The 16,036-nt window shown below is 34.0% G+C and overlaps 2 protein-coding genes across 3 annotated transcripts in view; one reads left to right on the top strand and one right to left on the bottom strand.

Annotated features, from left to right (window-relative positions):
• The window catches only part of LOC150105431 (PI-PLC X domain-containing protein 1-like), a 165,110-nt gene that overhangs the window by 52,509 nt on the left and 96,565 nt on the right, over positions 1-16,036 (top strand). The window lies entirely within an intron of this gene.
• On the bottom strand, positions 13,252-13,866 carry LOC150105433 (general transcription factor II-I repeat domain-containing protein 2A-like). The gene has a single exon (XM_090393958.1). The coding sequence runs from the start codon at positions 13,864-13,866 to the stop codon at positions 13,252-13,254; it is 615 nt and encodes a 204-aa protein (XP_090250084.1).

Genomic DNA, 16,036 nt, shown 5'->3' with positions numbered 1-16,036 from the left:
CTTATAGTTCTGATGATGCCAGCAAAACTAGTGTTCAACTTCATTTTATGCAAATTTTCGGCTTCCTGGGTTACACAACAGCGCTATATTCCCCCTGTCTCATTCTTGAGACAGGGGGAATATAATATTCTATAATGTTCTACACAACAACAAAACGCTGGGATAATAATGGAAGATCGGATGATAAACAAAAGTACTATATCTAAATAATACAGGATGCCATTTAATTTTTTTTTTTTTTGATAAATACATACAATCGGCGGCTTTTCGAACTAATTTTTTTTTTTCGCGGAATTCTTTTTCCCTTGTCTTGATTAGTCTCCCTACCAATTTGGTGACATTCTGGTTGTTAGATCGAGCTTCATAAGGATCTGAATATGGGAAGTTTAATTAGGCCACGCTGTAGTTTTTAGAAAAATCAGAAAAGGAGGAGTTCTTGTATTTAATTACTTTCTGTTCATTTGTTTTATGTGATACTTAGATTTCGCTTTATGTTACCTGGAGTGTATGTATTATAAAAAAAAAAAAAAAAATTGTAAATGGCATCCTGTATTATTTAGATATAGTACTTTTGTTTAACACCCAATCTTCCATTATCATCACAGCATTTTGTTGTTGTATAGAACATTGTCATCCTTGCGACATCCCTCCAAGAGCCTTTCGTAATCTTTTATGCAGAAATAGGCGTTTGTTCGTCTGTCTGACTGCTAAATAATACATACTATTGGACTGAACTTCGCATATCTTATCCTTTGAGATAACTTTGTCCTTTGGCATTCACCTGCAACCATAACTATGTTCTGCAGAAATTACCTCCTCAAATTGCATCGTTACAGAAAAGTGAATCGCTCTTTTAGTCAAATTTCTTATATAAAGATTATGGGAAGATGTAGGCTGTATTTTTACTTTCTCGTTAAGCCAACTTTTTAGTTTTTCGTTCAACGAACTTTAATTGTTTTTGTTTTTCTTAACATATTCTTTTTCCATTCAGCATTTAATTTTTTCTCTCAATGAAGAGTTGTATTTTATTTTGGGTGTGTGTATTTATTCTATTATCTACTATGCTGACTTGGTTTCTGTATTCTAGTTATCTCAGAAAATTCACAATCGAGAAGCAGTTACTTTGCGGATGTGAATTTTAATAGTTAGTGATATTGCTGTTGCCACTATTATGATACTGCTCGAATTTTAGATGGAAATTTACATTTAAGTTAAGGGGATAAAAATCCCTTATTGTTTTTCAGCCAGTAAGCGAAACTAAGATCGAAAACTACGATCTGTAACGTTTCATGCCGACGCACTGTCAGCGTATCCAAGCGTAAGTGACCACTTGGTAGTGCCACACCACGGCAGCTCGTTGCAAAGGTGGAGCAAGATCCCTCACTGTTCTTGATATTTTCTCATAATGTAAAACACACAGCTCTTATGAGGGAGCTTGCTCCCTCATAAGAGCTGTGTGTGGCACTACCAAGTGGTCACTTACGCTTGGATACGCTGACAGTTCGTCGGCATGAAACGTTACAGATCGTAGTTTTCGATCTTAGTTTCGCTTACTGGCTGAAAAACAATAAGGGATTTTTATCCCCTTAACTTATATCAACCTCGCCAGAAAAAAATAGCCGTTTGGCTTCTCATCTTGGAAATTTACATTGTCATAAAAACATTTAAAACGATACTGTCAGCCAAATAGGAGCTTTTAAACTGCGTCAGTCTCCTATTTGCTATTTGGATCTCTATTTTACATATGAGATGTTTACGAGTATAAGATACATTCCCGTGAGTTAAATGAATAAATAAAAATAAAATAATGGTTACAAAATTGACTAACTCAAGAAATCAAAAGATCGCGGTGAAGGATATTTTTCGCGACAGTTTGTATTGTACAGGGCCGATCCGAGAGTATCTGATGCTCCTTGGCAAAGAAAATTTAGGCGCCCCTATGCATTGTCTCTCTATATATGTTTTGTCATGTACAAGCACACGTACACCTATACATGTGGATATTTATAAAAATAATAAAGAAAGAAATAGAGAAAGGCGAAAATAATGTAGGATCATCAGCGAGCACCAGGACAGTTTGACTTATCTCAGCTTTTTATTATTAATCAAGGTTTTACTAATTTGTTTCGAAGGTTGCAATTTTTCCCGAACTATGTAGCAAAATCTGGCCCCCCGAAGTCTTAGCGCGATTGCTTAGGTTCGCCTAATGATAAAACCGGCCCTGGTATTTTACTGTCATACCGGGTTATGATAGTAAAACCATTGGCATCGAGTTGCTTGGTATTGCACTACTCAAAAGACCTGATCTAGGCGATCCCCTATTTCATCTATATATAGTTCATATTATAGCGGTGCTTATGGTTAACGTTTTAATAATCTATTTTCAGTTTTGAAAGAAATTTTACTCCAAATACAATTATTTGGCTATCAAAAACTGAAAGCGTATAATATCCTGCATTTCTATACTTTTATTAGCCAAATGGAAATCTTCGAGGTTCTTTCTTCAACTGTTAGAAACAACTGAATTCAGTTGAACGATACAAGCTGTAGACCAGGGGTCTTCAACCTTTCAGACAGTGCGGGCCGCATTAAAAATTTCAGTGAAGCCCGCGGGCCACTAAGCTATACTGCGGTATTTAGAATTGTAAGATGCTTTCCATATTCACAAGGAACGCTGTGCATTTGATACTTTACATAAAATCCTATAAAAATAAACAAACAGCTTTAACCGCGTAGATAGGAGTCGGGTTCATGATAAGTAAATACAATCAATACTTGAAAAAATATAATTTAATGAAGAAAACATTCATTTTTTACGATGTCAATGGGCAACTTGGCAATGTTTTTCCTTGACCAGCTTGTCGATGTTGGCATCAATGTTGGAAGTTGCTATGCGCAGAGTATTCTCGAGATGTTGGTTCGTAATCTTAGTTCTTGTCTTGAACTTCACATGCTTCATTCCGGAGAAGAACTGCTCACATAAGTATGTGCTTCCTAACAAAGGGCACTTCTTCAAAGCATGCCGGTGTTAAATTGTGAATGAAGCTATGTTATGTAATTTATTTTTTTTCATTCACATTTAACATTGCTTATTAAATATTAATCATGGCTCATATAAATTTATTTATTATTCCTTGATTAAGAATTACTAATTAAATATTTATTTAAAACCTGACCTATTATTAACTTATAAAATAATAAAATGTATAGAATCTTGTATAACTAAATATATATGGTGTAACGTAAAGTGTTATTTTATATTTAACTGTATACGTAATCAAAAGGTTAAAGAAATAGCTTAAATATTATATTGTTCTTATTTGTGAAATATTTAATGTTATGTAATCACTCATGTAAGAGTAGTAACAGAGCATACATTACATTAGCGAAATGTTTACGTTTAGTCTGTTGTCATGGGGACGCACGCGTAAACAACCACGAGTGAAGAGAGCGTGGCGTTCGAACGTAAGGTGGGAGTGAAGGTCATATAGGATATAGAGAAAAAGGGTAAAGAAGAAGGAAGGTCATAGATAAGATAGAGAGGAAGAGAAGAATTATTATTAAGGAGTGAGGAGAGAGTTTTGCGGAACCAAGATTATAAAATCCTCAGGGCAGAAATTTATGAGTATAGTGTTCGGAAGTGAACCAATAAGTAGTGAATCATAAAGTTTAATATTATAAGTGAAATCAGCTGTCGTTATGAAGAAAGGTTAATGTCGTAATCAGATAAAAAGGAAACTGGACAGTCAATGCGAAAATTCTGATTAGTTCCAGTTAATCTGAATTACGATTTTAATTCTATGTTGCCCTAGGAAAAGGTTATATTGATTACTTGGAGAAAAGCGAACAAGAAAAGATATTAGTACCTAATTACTGTTGTTTGGAATAGTGAAGTGCGACTTACAGTAATACAGTTTAAACTGTGGAGAATTTTTATTATGTGTGTTCCGCTAACGTTAATTAAGTTAATTCATAAGTGCTCTCTCAATAATTTGATGTGTTGAAGATTTTATCTGGTAAGAGTAGTTGTATAAGTTTGTCTATTCTAGCGTTAACTGTGATATGTCTCCGATGTTCAAGATCCAGAATATATTTGCTTGGAATATTGCTTACATAGAGTATTGCCTGCTGTGAATATAAACATTGAGCCGATAAATTTGTGAAGACTGATTAAATGTGAAGTTGTTATATTAACTTGAGATAAGAAGATTTGTGTTTTTGAGACTGTGAATTGTAAATGGAAGTTAGAACTTTGAATTGGCATGAGTGACCTAAGAAGATATATTAAGTTAATTGTATAGTTCCATTTTGAAATAGAGTTCTTGTATTTGTTAACCATATCGTATATTAAATGTTTTATTTTGTTGAACTAAATATTGTGTTTGCCTGAATTCCTTATTATTGCACCGTTCATAAATATTCGAATCTTGCGGGAACCCCAAGTAAAAATGATAATAATTGTTTCGGCCTAATGAGATGACTGCTAACCTAATTTAGAATTGATCCTGCTATTTATATAGACTAATCTGAGAATAGGGTGGCGCAGTATAAATATAAATTTCCCTATTTTTGGATCGGTGATCATTTCGTAATTAGTTATTTTATTTATAAAAGTGACTTAAGACTAGTTGGTAAATTAGAACACGACAGAAAAAAGTCGTCACGACAAATTAGGCTCACCCTTTCTTTAAAAAATTTTTATTATAAGAAAAATTTTTCTTTTTACACTAGGCTCCTTTAAAAAAAATTGGATTACACATTTCCTTTTCGATTTCTCAAGTAATACCTAGTTTTACTGAAACTTGGTTCCTTATTATGTTTTGTGCCCTTATTCTCTTTCACACTATCAACAATTCTCTTATTACTTTTACTATCAATTTCTGCATGTCTTCTAAATTTGTAGTATAGGATTCTCTCTTTTGAATTAAATTCACGTTTTCCATTATTAGAATTAAGTTTTTGTTGTCTCACATCTTGGTGGTTTGTTCTACAATATAGATTAGACATTTTACCAAAATTGACTTCAACCTTTAGTTTACTATTAGTGATAACTTCTGATTTGGGCTTTGTCACTACTACTTTTTGTTCATCAGTAAGAAGAGGAGTATCAGATTGAATGTGTACATGAGAGTTATCACCACTATCTCTATTAGATGATTGATTCACAGCTGATTTTTCTTCAGTAGATGGTCCTGATTCAAGAGGCAATCTAAATTGTTTTGTTTGATACCTAGTCTTATCACAATCATGAATTTCATTTCTTCTGATATATCTCCTTTTGTTCATCAGGGTTATTTCTTTCTTAGAAAAGTCACAAGAAAATTGATATCTTGCTAGGAAGTTTGTTCCCAAGATAATGTGAGAATCTAGATTGGAAGTAGTGGGGACAACAAGTAGATCTTGCCACACGTACAGTCCAAATTCTGGCAGGTATATTCTTGCTCGAAGCTTTTCATATGCCACAAAGTTTGAGTCTGACAGAGAAGTAATCCTTACAGGTTGTCTCAGCTTGGCAGTGCTCTTCCACAGTTTGTTCTTTAATGTTAGGAAATAATCCATCCTGATGGTAGAGGCATTGCATCCTGTATCTAATAAGATGCCACATTTAGAGCCCAGGATATCACCTCTAATTCTCATCATTCTCTCATTAGATGTTTGATAATTCTGAATTCTTTTATTTCTTCTGTGGGGTTTGTATCCAAACTTTGAGTTCCATCTGTTATTAGAGTAGTTTCCCTTGTTATAGAAACAATTCCTGGCATAATGTCCAATTTTGTTGCAATTGTAACACTTAAGAGGATTTCTTTGCTTTGTCTCTGTCTTGGATTGAGGGATAGCAGACATTTGTTGTCTAACATCATTTAATCCTCGGATTACCTCATCTAGGCTACTTAAAATAGGTTGACTTTGTTTTTCAACCTCATGCTTGATCATCTCATCAATTTTATTTGTAGTGTGGTTTTGATTTTCTTGAGACTTCAAATTAATAGCTGATAACTGTCTCACAACTTCATTAAGACTATCCATTATTGGCTGATTTAACTTATTCACCTCCTGGTGAATTAAGGATTTCACTTCTGTCATCAGTTTCTTGTCCATTTGCTCTTTACTCTCTGTCATGCAGTTTACACTACTTGAATTTTTTCCAATATTCTTTGCTTTTCCTTCTTCAACTTTACTTCTCTTTTCTATTTCTGATTGATTGAATGAACTATCAGTTTTATTCACGACATTCACAAGACTTGCATTGGTTGAGGGATAAAGGTCACCTAGTATTTGTTCTTTTTCCTTAACACTTTTGAGACACTCTTCTAAAGTAGAAATTTTCTTCTTGTAGGCTGTTTCTCTTAATTCTTGCCTAACACCTTGTCTAAATTGTTGGAACACAGCCCAATCTAAGTGAGGTTTATCTTCACCAGTAACATTCAAACTGTTGGCCAATGTTAATAACCTATTGTGAAAATCGGTAACAGTCTCTTTATCCTTTTGAACAATTTTCTGCAATTTCCACAAGTTAGGACCTACACTTCTAAGTTTACAAAATTGAGACAATAAGGTGTCTTTAAATTTGGAATACTCAAAAGTTTCTCGAAGTATTGGAGAAGAATGCAAAAATGTTTTTGCTTTACCTACCAATTTACTTCTAATCAGAACTAGCAATTGAAAATCAGTCCAACCTGCAATTTCTCTAAGTTTTTCAACATAGGTAAAGAAAAATAGTACATCATCTGATTCTTCACCTGAATATTGGGGAAAAACCTGTTGCGGGTTTACCGTACGAAAGAATTCACTGTCATTCATTTCAGAGTTTGATGTGACAGCCATAGTGATTAATAAATTACTATCTCAATTAATTCAATCTTTTTACTTTAAAATTAACTTTTATCTTTGCCTGAGTCCAAATTATAACCAGTTCACTGTGATTTAATTATTTCACTTTCTAAAATTTCAGGGAGTAATTCCACGATTATTATCACTAAACTTAAATTCAATTTCTTATCTTATAGTTGTTAAATTTAATTCCTACTAATTAAATCACATCCTGTCGGCTGCGCCATTTGTCGTGACGACTTTTTTCTGTCGTGTTCTAATTTACCAACTAGTCTTAAGTCACTTTTATAAATAAAATAACTAATTACGAAATGATCACCGATCCAAAAATAGGGAAATTTATATTTATACTGCGCCACCCTATTCTCAGATTAGTCTATATAAATAGCAGGATCAATTCTAAATTAGGTTAGCAGTCATCTCATTAGGCCGAAACAATTATTATCATTTTTACTTGGGGTTCCCGCAAGATTCGAATATTTATGAACGGTGCAATAATAAGGAATTCAGGCAAACACAATATTTAGTTCAACAAAATAAAACATTTAATATACGATATGGTTAACAAATACAAGAACTCTATTTCAAAATGGAACTATACAATTAACTTAATATATCTTCTTAGGTCACTCATGCCAATTCAAAGTTCTAACTTCCATTTACAATTCACAGTCTCAAAAACACAAATCTTCTTATCTCAAGTTAATATAACAACTTCACATTTAATCAGTCTTCACAAATTTATCGGCTCAATGTTTATATTCACAGCAGGCAATACTCTATGTAAGCAATATTCCAAGCAAATATATTCTGGATCTTGAACATCGGAGACATATCACAGTTAACGCTAGAATAGACAAACTTATACAACTACTCTTACCAGATAAAATCTTCAACACATCAAATTATTGAGAGAGCACTTATGAATTAACTTAATTAACGTTAGCGGAACACACATAATAAAAATTCTCCACAGTTTAAACTGTATTACTGTAAGTCGCACTTCACTATTCCAAACAACAGTAATTAGGTACTAATATCTTTTCTTGTTCGCTTTTCTCCAAGTAATCAATATAACCTTTTCCTAGGGCAACATAGAATTAAAATCGTAATTCAGATTAACTGGAACTAATCAGAATTTTCGCATTGACTGTCCAGTTTCCTTTTTATCTGATTACGACATTAACCTTTCTTCATAACGACAGCTGATTTCACTTATAATATTAAACTTTATGATTCACTACTTATTGGTTCACTTCCGAACACTATACTCATAAATTTCTGCCCTGAGGATTTTATAATCTTGGTTCCGCAAAACTCTCTCCTCACTCCTTAATAATAATTCTTCTCTTCCTCTCTATCTTATCTATGACCTTCCTTCTTCTTTACCCTTTTTCTCTATATCCTATATGACCTTCACTCCCACCTTACGTTCGAACGCCACGCTCTCTTCACTCGTGGTTGTTTACGCGTGCGTCCCCATGACAACAGACTAAACGTAAACATTTCGCTAATGTAATGTATGCTCTGTTACTACTCTTACATGAGTGATTACATAACATTAAATATTTCACAAATAAGAACAATATAATATTTAAGCTATTTCTTTAACCTTTTGATTACGTATACAGTTAAATATAAAATAACACTTTACGTTACACCATATATATTTAGTTATACAAGATTCTATACATTTTATTATTTTATAAGTTAATAATAGGTCAGGTTTTAAATAAATATTTAATTAGTAATTCTTAATCAAGGAATAATAAATAAATTTATATGAGCCATGATTAATATTTAATAAGCAATGTTAAATGTGAATGAAAAAAAATAAATTACATAACATAGCTTCATTCACAATTTAACATAAGAAGAACTGCTCACATAAGTATGTGCTTCCTAACAAAGGGCACTTCTTCAAAGCATGCCGGGGAAGTTTAGGGAATGCGTCCTCAGAAATGTAGTCTTTGTAAAATGTAAGCAAGGGCACATTGAATAATTTTTCCCTCAAAGAAGAGTTGTTTTGGAGTTCAAGCATTTCGACAGCATTGACACTGAATGGCATTGAAAATAAATCTAAAGACTGTTGGTTACGAAAATCACTAAATCTCTCTTCGAACTCACTTCGCAACACGGCTAATGTTATAGCGTATTCATCAAGAGACGAATGGTTGGACTCAGCGAGAAGCTGAAAATGAGTTGTCTTTTTTTGCGAGTTGTGCCTCCCAAAGTTTGAGCTTGGCCACAAAAGCTTTGATGTGATCAAACAGAGTGTACACCAGTTGATCTTTGGATTGTAGCCGCGTATTTAGGACATTCATATGCAACGAGATGTCGGTTACAAAGGCAAAGTATGTCATCCACTTTGGATCGTTAAATTCCGCAATCGGATTCCCATTGGTTTGCATGAACTGCTGTATTTCGCTCCTTAAGTCAAAGACTCTTAAGAACCTTCCTTCTGCTCAACCACCGCCCATCACTATAATAAATCACATCGCCATGATCCGCTTCGCACTCTTGAGTCAAAAACTCTTGGAATTGACGATGATTCAATCCTCTTGCCCTAATAATGTTGACGACAATCGCAATAACTTTCATGACATTCTCAAATCCAATAGATTTCGCGCACAAATTCTCCTGGTCGATTAAACAGTGGTAATGGACGAAATCGTTGCCTTCTAGTTCCGGTTCTTTTCGTAGCAGTGTAACAAACCCTTCGTTCTTTCCCACCATAGCAGGGGCACTATCAGTTACCACACCCTCGAGGTTGGTTAAGCTGAGGTTGAAACGCTGGAGCGGTTTCTTGGCGGCTTCAAGAATATCAGTGCCTTTCGTCGTTCCCTTTAAAGGTACGAGAGCTAGCAGTTCTTCTATCACATTGAATTGTTGATCAATGCCACGGACAAAGATAGCCAGTTGTGTTGTATCCTTCACATCCGTGCTCTCATCTAAAGCAAGTGAATACGACGTAAATTCGGACGACCGTTTTTTTTTTTTTTAAATTTTCTTCAATTCATTGGCAAGTTCTTCGACATGTCGTGTTACAGTTACTCCAGAGAAACTCGGTTTTTTAAACACTTCGTTATTATTTGGGCACAGAACATCCCCAGCAGTGATGAGACACTCTTTCACAAATTCGCCGTCCAAGAAGGCTTTGGATTTTTCGGCAGTTTTTTCAGCTATTACATAACTTACTTTGACTCTCTTCCCTCTGCCTTTTAAACGTACCCTGGTGGCATTTAAATCAATTTGGAGACGGTTCACTTTGTCCACACTACGCCCTTGAAGGTGATCGAAATTGGACGTATGCTTTGTCTCATAGTGTCGTTTTGTATTGTATTCTTTTGATACTGACACTGACTCACGACAAATTAAACATACTGGTTTATCGTCGATCGGCACAAAAAAGTACAAATGGGTTCACTTTTCATTAAAAACCCGACAAGAATCACTTGATTTACGCTTTTTACTCGTAGACGCCATAGTGATGAAAGGTGAACCCAAAAAATTATCCAAAATGACCGCATAAGTTATTATCCACTGAATATGTCTCACACTAATGAAAAATGTCTGGCAATATAAAACCACAATAGGTTATGGCTGACACGACGAACTTACGTGCCCTTATACACGAATATCACACTGTTCACGACCGACCGACCGACTGTTGTTGAGATCCTCTTGTATTTATATGAAAATAACGAGGCAGCGAGAACCTTCGAGATGTATCTGGAAGGCACTAGACAGCGCACTCGAACATGGCCAGCGGGTCATGCGTTGAAGGCCCTGCTGTAGAGAGATGTGTGGAGAAGAAAATAAGGGGAAAATATGCATTTTGAGTGTTTTTCTCTATTAAAACCTTCTAAATTTGTTTAATGATTACATTTAGAGATTCACATATTTGGTTGCTGTGTAAATGAACAAGTCGTATATCGAATTTTGGTACTAATGATTCCTGTAGGAGAGGAATCAATGAATGACTCACTGTTATTGCTCTTTATGCATATATTGAAAGATTATCGTTGTTTCGAATTGCAGCCGAAACACCAAGGCTCTAATTCCAGTATTTTGTCTGTAAATTGCGTGTGTTCTCCTGACCTGTTTACCTGTTCTGCGGACAGAGAACCTGGAAAGAAAAACCTCACCTCCATGTGAGTTTGGCTAACTTACCTTCATGATGAAAAAAACTTTGCAAAAGTTATTCGCGTAGACGGGATATATTGAGGTGGATACCTCTTACATGATATGCTTCTTCTTGATATCTGTTTACCAGTTCATAGAACATTTATGCAATCAAAATGTAGAGTTCTCTTTTCATAAGGAAAAAAAATGCATGACTAAATGGTGACAGTTTCCGCCTCTCGACTTCAACTGCTTGTAGAGACTTTGACAAGCCAGAGGTAATGGTTCGAATCGATAGATGTCGCTGACAATATGAATTTTATTCATAAAATGTGCAGTTCTAAGGAGACGAAACTCTTCATCCATAACTACTGATTAAACACTTCTCCTGCTCTTCTTTAAGAAGGAAAGGGGAAGTGTAATAAGTGTAATAATTAAATTAAAAACAGTAATGAACTACTGTGTGAAATTTTATCAAAATCCATTAATTGGCTTAAGAAATAAAAAGCATAAGAGCAAACATTACACCTTTATTAGATATGCTATTCTTAATCAACGTATACTTTATTTCGGTACTTCATGCGACTCATGATTTAATCACCATATTTAAATATAAATTTTAATTTGATTAACAAATTTGAAAGGGTCATTAATTATTGTGATGTATATAATTTATGTAATTATAAACTTACCTTCTACTACAACAACAGACACAATAGCAAGTATAATAGCCGGTACAAGCATCTCATGCAGGTCAGCGAGTGGTACTAGTCAAACAGCAAGGAAGATTAGGCGAAAAAAAAAGAAGCGTATCTGCAATATTAGCAAAGCTTTTATAGAAGGTTATGTATTAGTAACAGCAACGTTACCTTGAAGTGGAAAAAATGTACAGTAAATGACACTAAGGAGAAAGGCGCGCGCGCGCGCACACACACACACACACACACACACACACACACACACACACACACACACACACACACACACACACACACACACCGACTCTACGGACAAGTTACGAAACTTGTTTCTTCTGCTTACTTTGCGGATGCTAAGTTGCTCCGCCTCTTGCCAAAATGTTGCATAACAACGGTAAAACCCCAAAAGTCGCTTAACTGAATGATAAAATAGGGATCTCATTATGCTTCTTCATAGAAAGAGAATAACTAAGGAAATTCGTTGGGAGCAGTTTAAGGTTTATTCGTTTCTGGAGTTATGATACGTGCTTACTTACAAGAAAAAGGATCGTGTAAAAATTAAATGTGTAGAATTTCATATGCAATTGTCAGTGATTAATTTTCTACTCGATGAGTTTTCACTCTTTTAATGGCTACAACTGTATGTCCTTTCGTTTCTTAGTTGTGCGTGAAAAACGATAAATATTCTTTTGTATCTTTCCTAGAAGAAAACCGTTTATTACAGAACATCAGAGAAATTCAATTGATAATTGTAAAGCAAATGTGTTTAGGAAATTGGGAAACAAAATAAGTGGTCTCTTTCACAGCTTTATTAAAATAGGTAAATAAAAAAAGCGTATGGAAATGACAATGAAAAAAAAATTGCTTTCTGCGTTGTAGTTTATTGTATACAAGAATCATTCATTATCGGCAATTAAACGTACAGCAATGAATTTTTGTTATTACATTATACGCCGATTATAATCATATCCTCAAGATCATTTAGTTTAGATTTCTGTTTTTTTTTTTATTTTAAAATACCAGAGATTATTGATTAGAATTTGTATGAGCTACAGCTAAAGTAGATAAAAACTGATTACAGAGTATGTGAGATTAAATTATCGTATATTAATGACAATGAACACTATCAGCAAATTCTCATATTTTTATCACAAATTATAATAAAACCATTAATGTGAATGATGTAACTGTGTTTGTGTTTTTAGAATCTTATTAAACTCAGGTTCAAATTTTGAAGTGCTAATTACAAGTAGCGATTTCAAATGTTCATCAGATAAATTTGTCCTGTATTTTGACTTGATATATTTCATTCGGGGAAAAAGTTTGTTCGCAAAGATACGTTGTCCCAAAAATAGAGATAAATTTACAAGCAAATTTCTTCAAATTTGGGAACTGCTCAGAGTTCAAAAATTTATAAAAATCGACCAAGTTTCCTTCCTTGTATTTATCTTTAATATGTTCATTTGCCTGAAGTTCAATAATTTCCATTTGAAGATGACTTGGGACATCAGTAACAACACAGTCAAACGGATTTTGAAACAATCTTATTTCCCTAGCATTGCCATCCAAATCAGCAAATCGCTTCTGAAATTTTTGTTTAAGATCTGAAATAACTAAATTTGAAATAACTAAAGAAAGGAAATTCTGCTTCACCCTTTTTATGCAATTCTACACAGTATGGCATATGAGCAAAGTTACAATTTTTCACCTGGCCTTCCAGAAGTATCAACTTTGCTCTGAATGCCTTGATATGAGATAATAAATCACAAACTAAGTTATTTTCACCCTGCAACTTTAAATTCAGATTGTTCATGTGGTTCACCAGATCTGCAAAAAATGCCAATTTCCAAACCCACTCAGTATCTGATAAAAGTGGTTCATAACGGTTTTTCTCGGTAAGAAATATATTAATTTCATTCCTGAGATGAAAGAAGCGTAAAAGAACCTTTCCACAGCTAAACCAGCGAACTGCAGTATAATATCTCAAGTCAACATACTCAGAATCACATTCCTCGAGAAAAGAACTAAACTGGCGATGATTAAGTGCATGAGAGCGAATGAAATTTACCATAGAAATAACAGGTTTCAAGACACAGCTCATATCAACATATTTTCCACAAAGTGATTGTTGGCGGATAACACAGTGAAGAAACATTGGTTTTGATATTTCTGCATCCTCACAAGCTTTTGTGATTTGCCCAACTAACCCCATTTTTATACCAGACATGTTTTTTTCCTCCATTAACTGTCGCGCACTGCAGACGATTCCAGTCCAAATTATATTCTGTTAGTGTTTTTTGAATTTCTTTGAAGATATCGTCTCCTGTTGTAGTACCATGCATGCTGCGAAGTGACGCTAATTCCGGTGTGACATTAAGTTCATCGTCAATGCCACATAAAAATACTACGAGTTGCGAGGTATTACAAACATCAGTTGATTCATCCAGCGCGAGAGAATACCTACTAAAACATTGTGCTTTGCCTACAACTTGCTGGATAATGTTATTTCCCATCTTTTCGACCCGACGAGCAATAGTATTTGGCTAAAGACTTATTATTTTAAAAATATTAAGTTTTTCTGGGCATAACTCGGCCACTGCTTCCATCATACATTCGTTAGTGATATTGCCATCGCTGAATGGTTTTCCTTTTTTAGCCAACACATAAGCAAGTTTGTAGCTTACGAAAGTTAAAGCTTCATTTTCTTTCGTAAATAAGCCTTGCTGAGAACGCAAACAACAACATAATGATTCAAATTTATCTGAACGCTCCTTTTCTCTAAATTGCGAAAACGTTGAAGCGTGTTTTGTTTCACAGTGTCGGCGTATATTGTATTCTTTCAACACAGCAACAGTGTCTTTACAAATGAGACTTACAGCTTTATCCTTTGAGTTCGATTGTATGAAGAAGTATTTTACGCCCCATTCTTCATTCAACACACGACATTCATGATAAACTTTTCTTTCTTTTTCCCATCCATGTTAACTCTATAAAGAGAATAAATTTATAAATAATTATAATTTTTTATTTGTTTATTTCAAAAACATTTTTTGTAAAAATTACCAAAAAAATCTTATCACGACAATTTCTACGCGTGAACTGATATTTTTTTTTTTTTTTTTTTTGAATAGCCGAATTTATTTTTTTCCGTTCGGGAAACAATTTGTTTAAATTTTTGCTGGTCGTTAGTTTTTCAACCGAATATACACCGACAATTTACATGTAACTTTTTTTTAATTTCGTATAACGTCGAATTTTTTGTCAATGAATACAGATCGGGAAATTTTGTTTTTATTTCATTTTTTTGCTCGTTAGTTCATTTTAACCGTGTTTTTACCGACTTTTTTAAGTGTTCTTATTTCGTGCGACATAAATTTTTTTGTTGATAAAAAAGTTTACTCGGATGTAAATTTTTTATTTCGTTTTGAATTCTTTTAAATTTTTTTTTCTTCGTTAGTCCATTTTAACCGATCTTTTACAGTCAGAAAGACTGTAACTTGGATTACGGTTACTTTTTGCTATTCGGGAACACAATTTTTGAACTATTTTGAACACAATTTTAATTAATGCACTTGAAATCTATCAACACCCCGTGTTTTTTTTTTCGGATTTTTATTAAAAAATTAGTCCAATTGGCGGGCCGCATCTGACACGCGGGCCATAGTTTGGAGACCCCTGAGTTAAAGGATTGAAGAAGGAGGTAAGTGAACTGAAAGCCTCTGCTGAATATACATCTGGCAAAATAGACGAGTTTCTATACACGATAGTGGGTCTAACAGAAGAAATCAAAGAACTTAAAACTAAAAATACAGAACTGGAAATTTCCAATTTACAGTTATGGCGCAAATTTAAATTAATTAATCAAACTGTTGATGATCTCAGTCATCAAGCCATAAACAGAAATCTGGAAGTAGTAAGTCCCTCCAGGACCCCATGAAAGCGTGTATGAAATAATAAAAAAGATTACACGAAAAAATTCGAGTGTATTTTAAGGAGAAGGACATCGAAGCAGTCCACAGACTCCAATAATGCTCAAAAAAAAAAAAAAACTATTATTATAAAATTCAGGTCTAAGGGGACGAGAGACAGATGGCTAGAAGGAAACAAGAACATAAAGTACAAAATAAGTACTAGAGATATAAGTAGTAATTTTAAAGATGCAAAATATACTTGAATGAGTATTTGACTGCGAACACGAAGCATCTACTGAATACAGCAAAAAAAAAAATATATGTATATATAAACAGGATAAAGACTATAAGTATCTCTGGATCAAGGACGATGAAATCTTCATGAGAAAAGATGACCCGTCGCATATATGGAGGATAAAGTGCGAAGACTTCCAAAAACTTTAAAAATAACGAAAGAACCTCTGATTACTT

Source organism: Typopeltis vanoorti, chromosome 6, assembly GCF_054136105.1.
Source record: "Typopeltis vanoorti isolate ZY-2024b chromosome 6, IOZ_Tvanoo_1.0, whole genome shotgun sequence".
Classification (NCBI taxonomy): Eukaryota; Metazoa; Arthropoda; class Arachnida; order Uropygi; family Thelyphonidae; genus Typopeltis; species Typopeltis vanoorti.
Note: the sequence above shows the minus strand (reverse complement) of the source record. Positions and strands in the feature narration are given on the sequence as shown.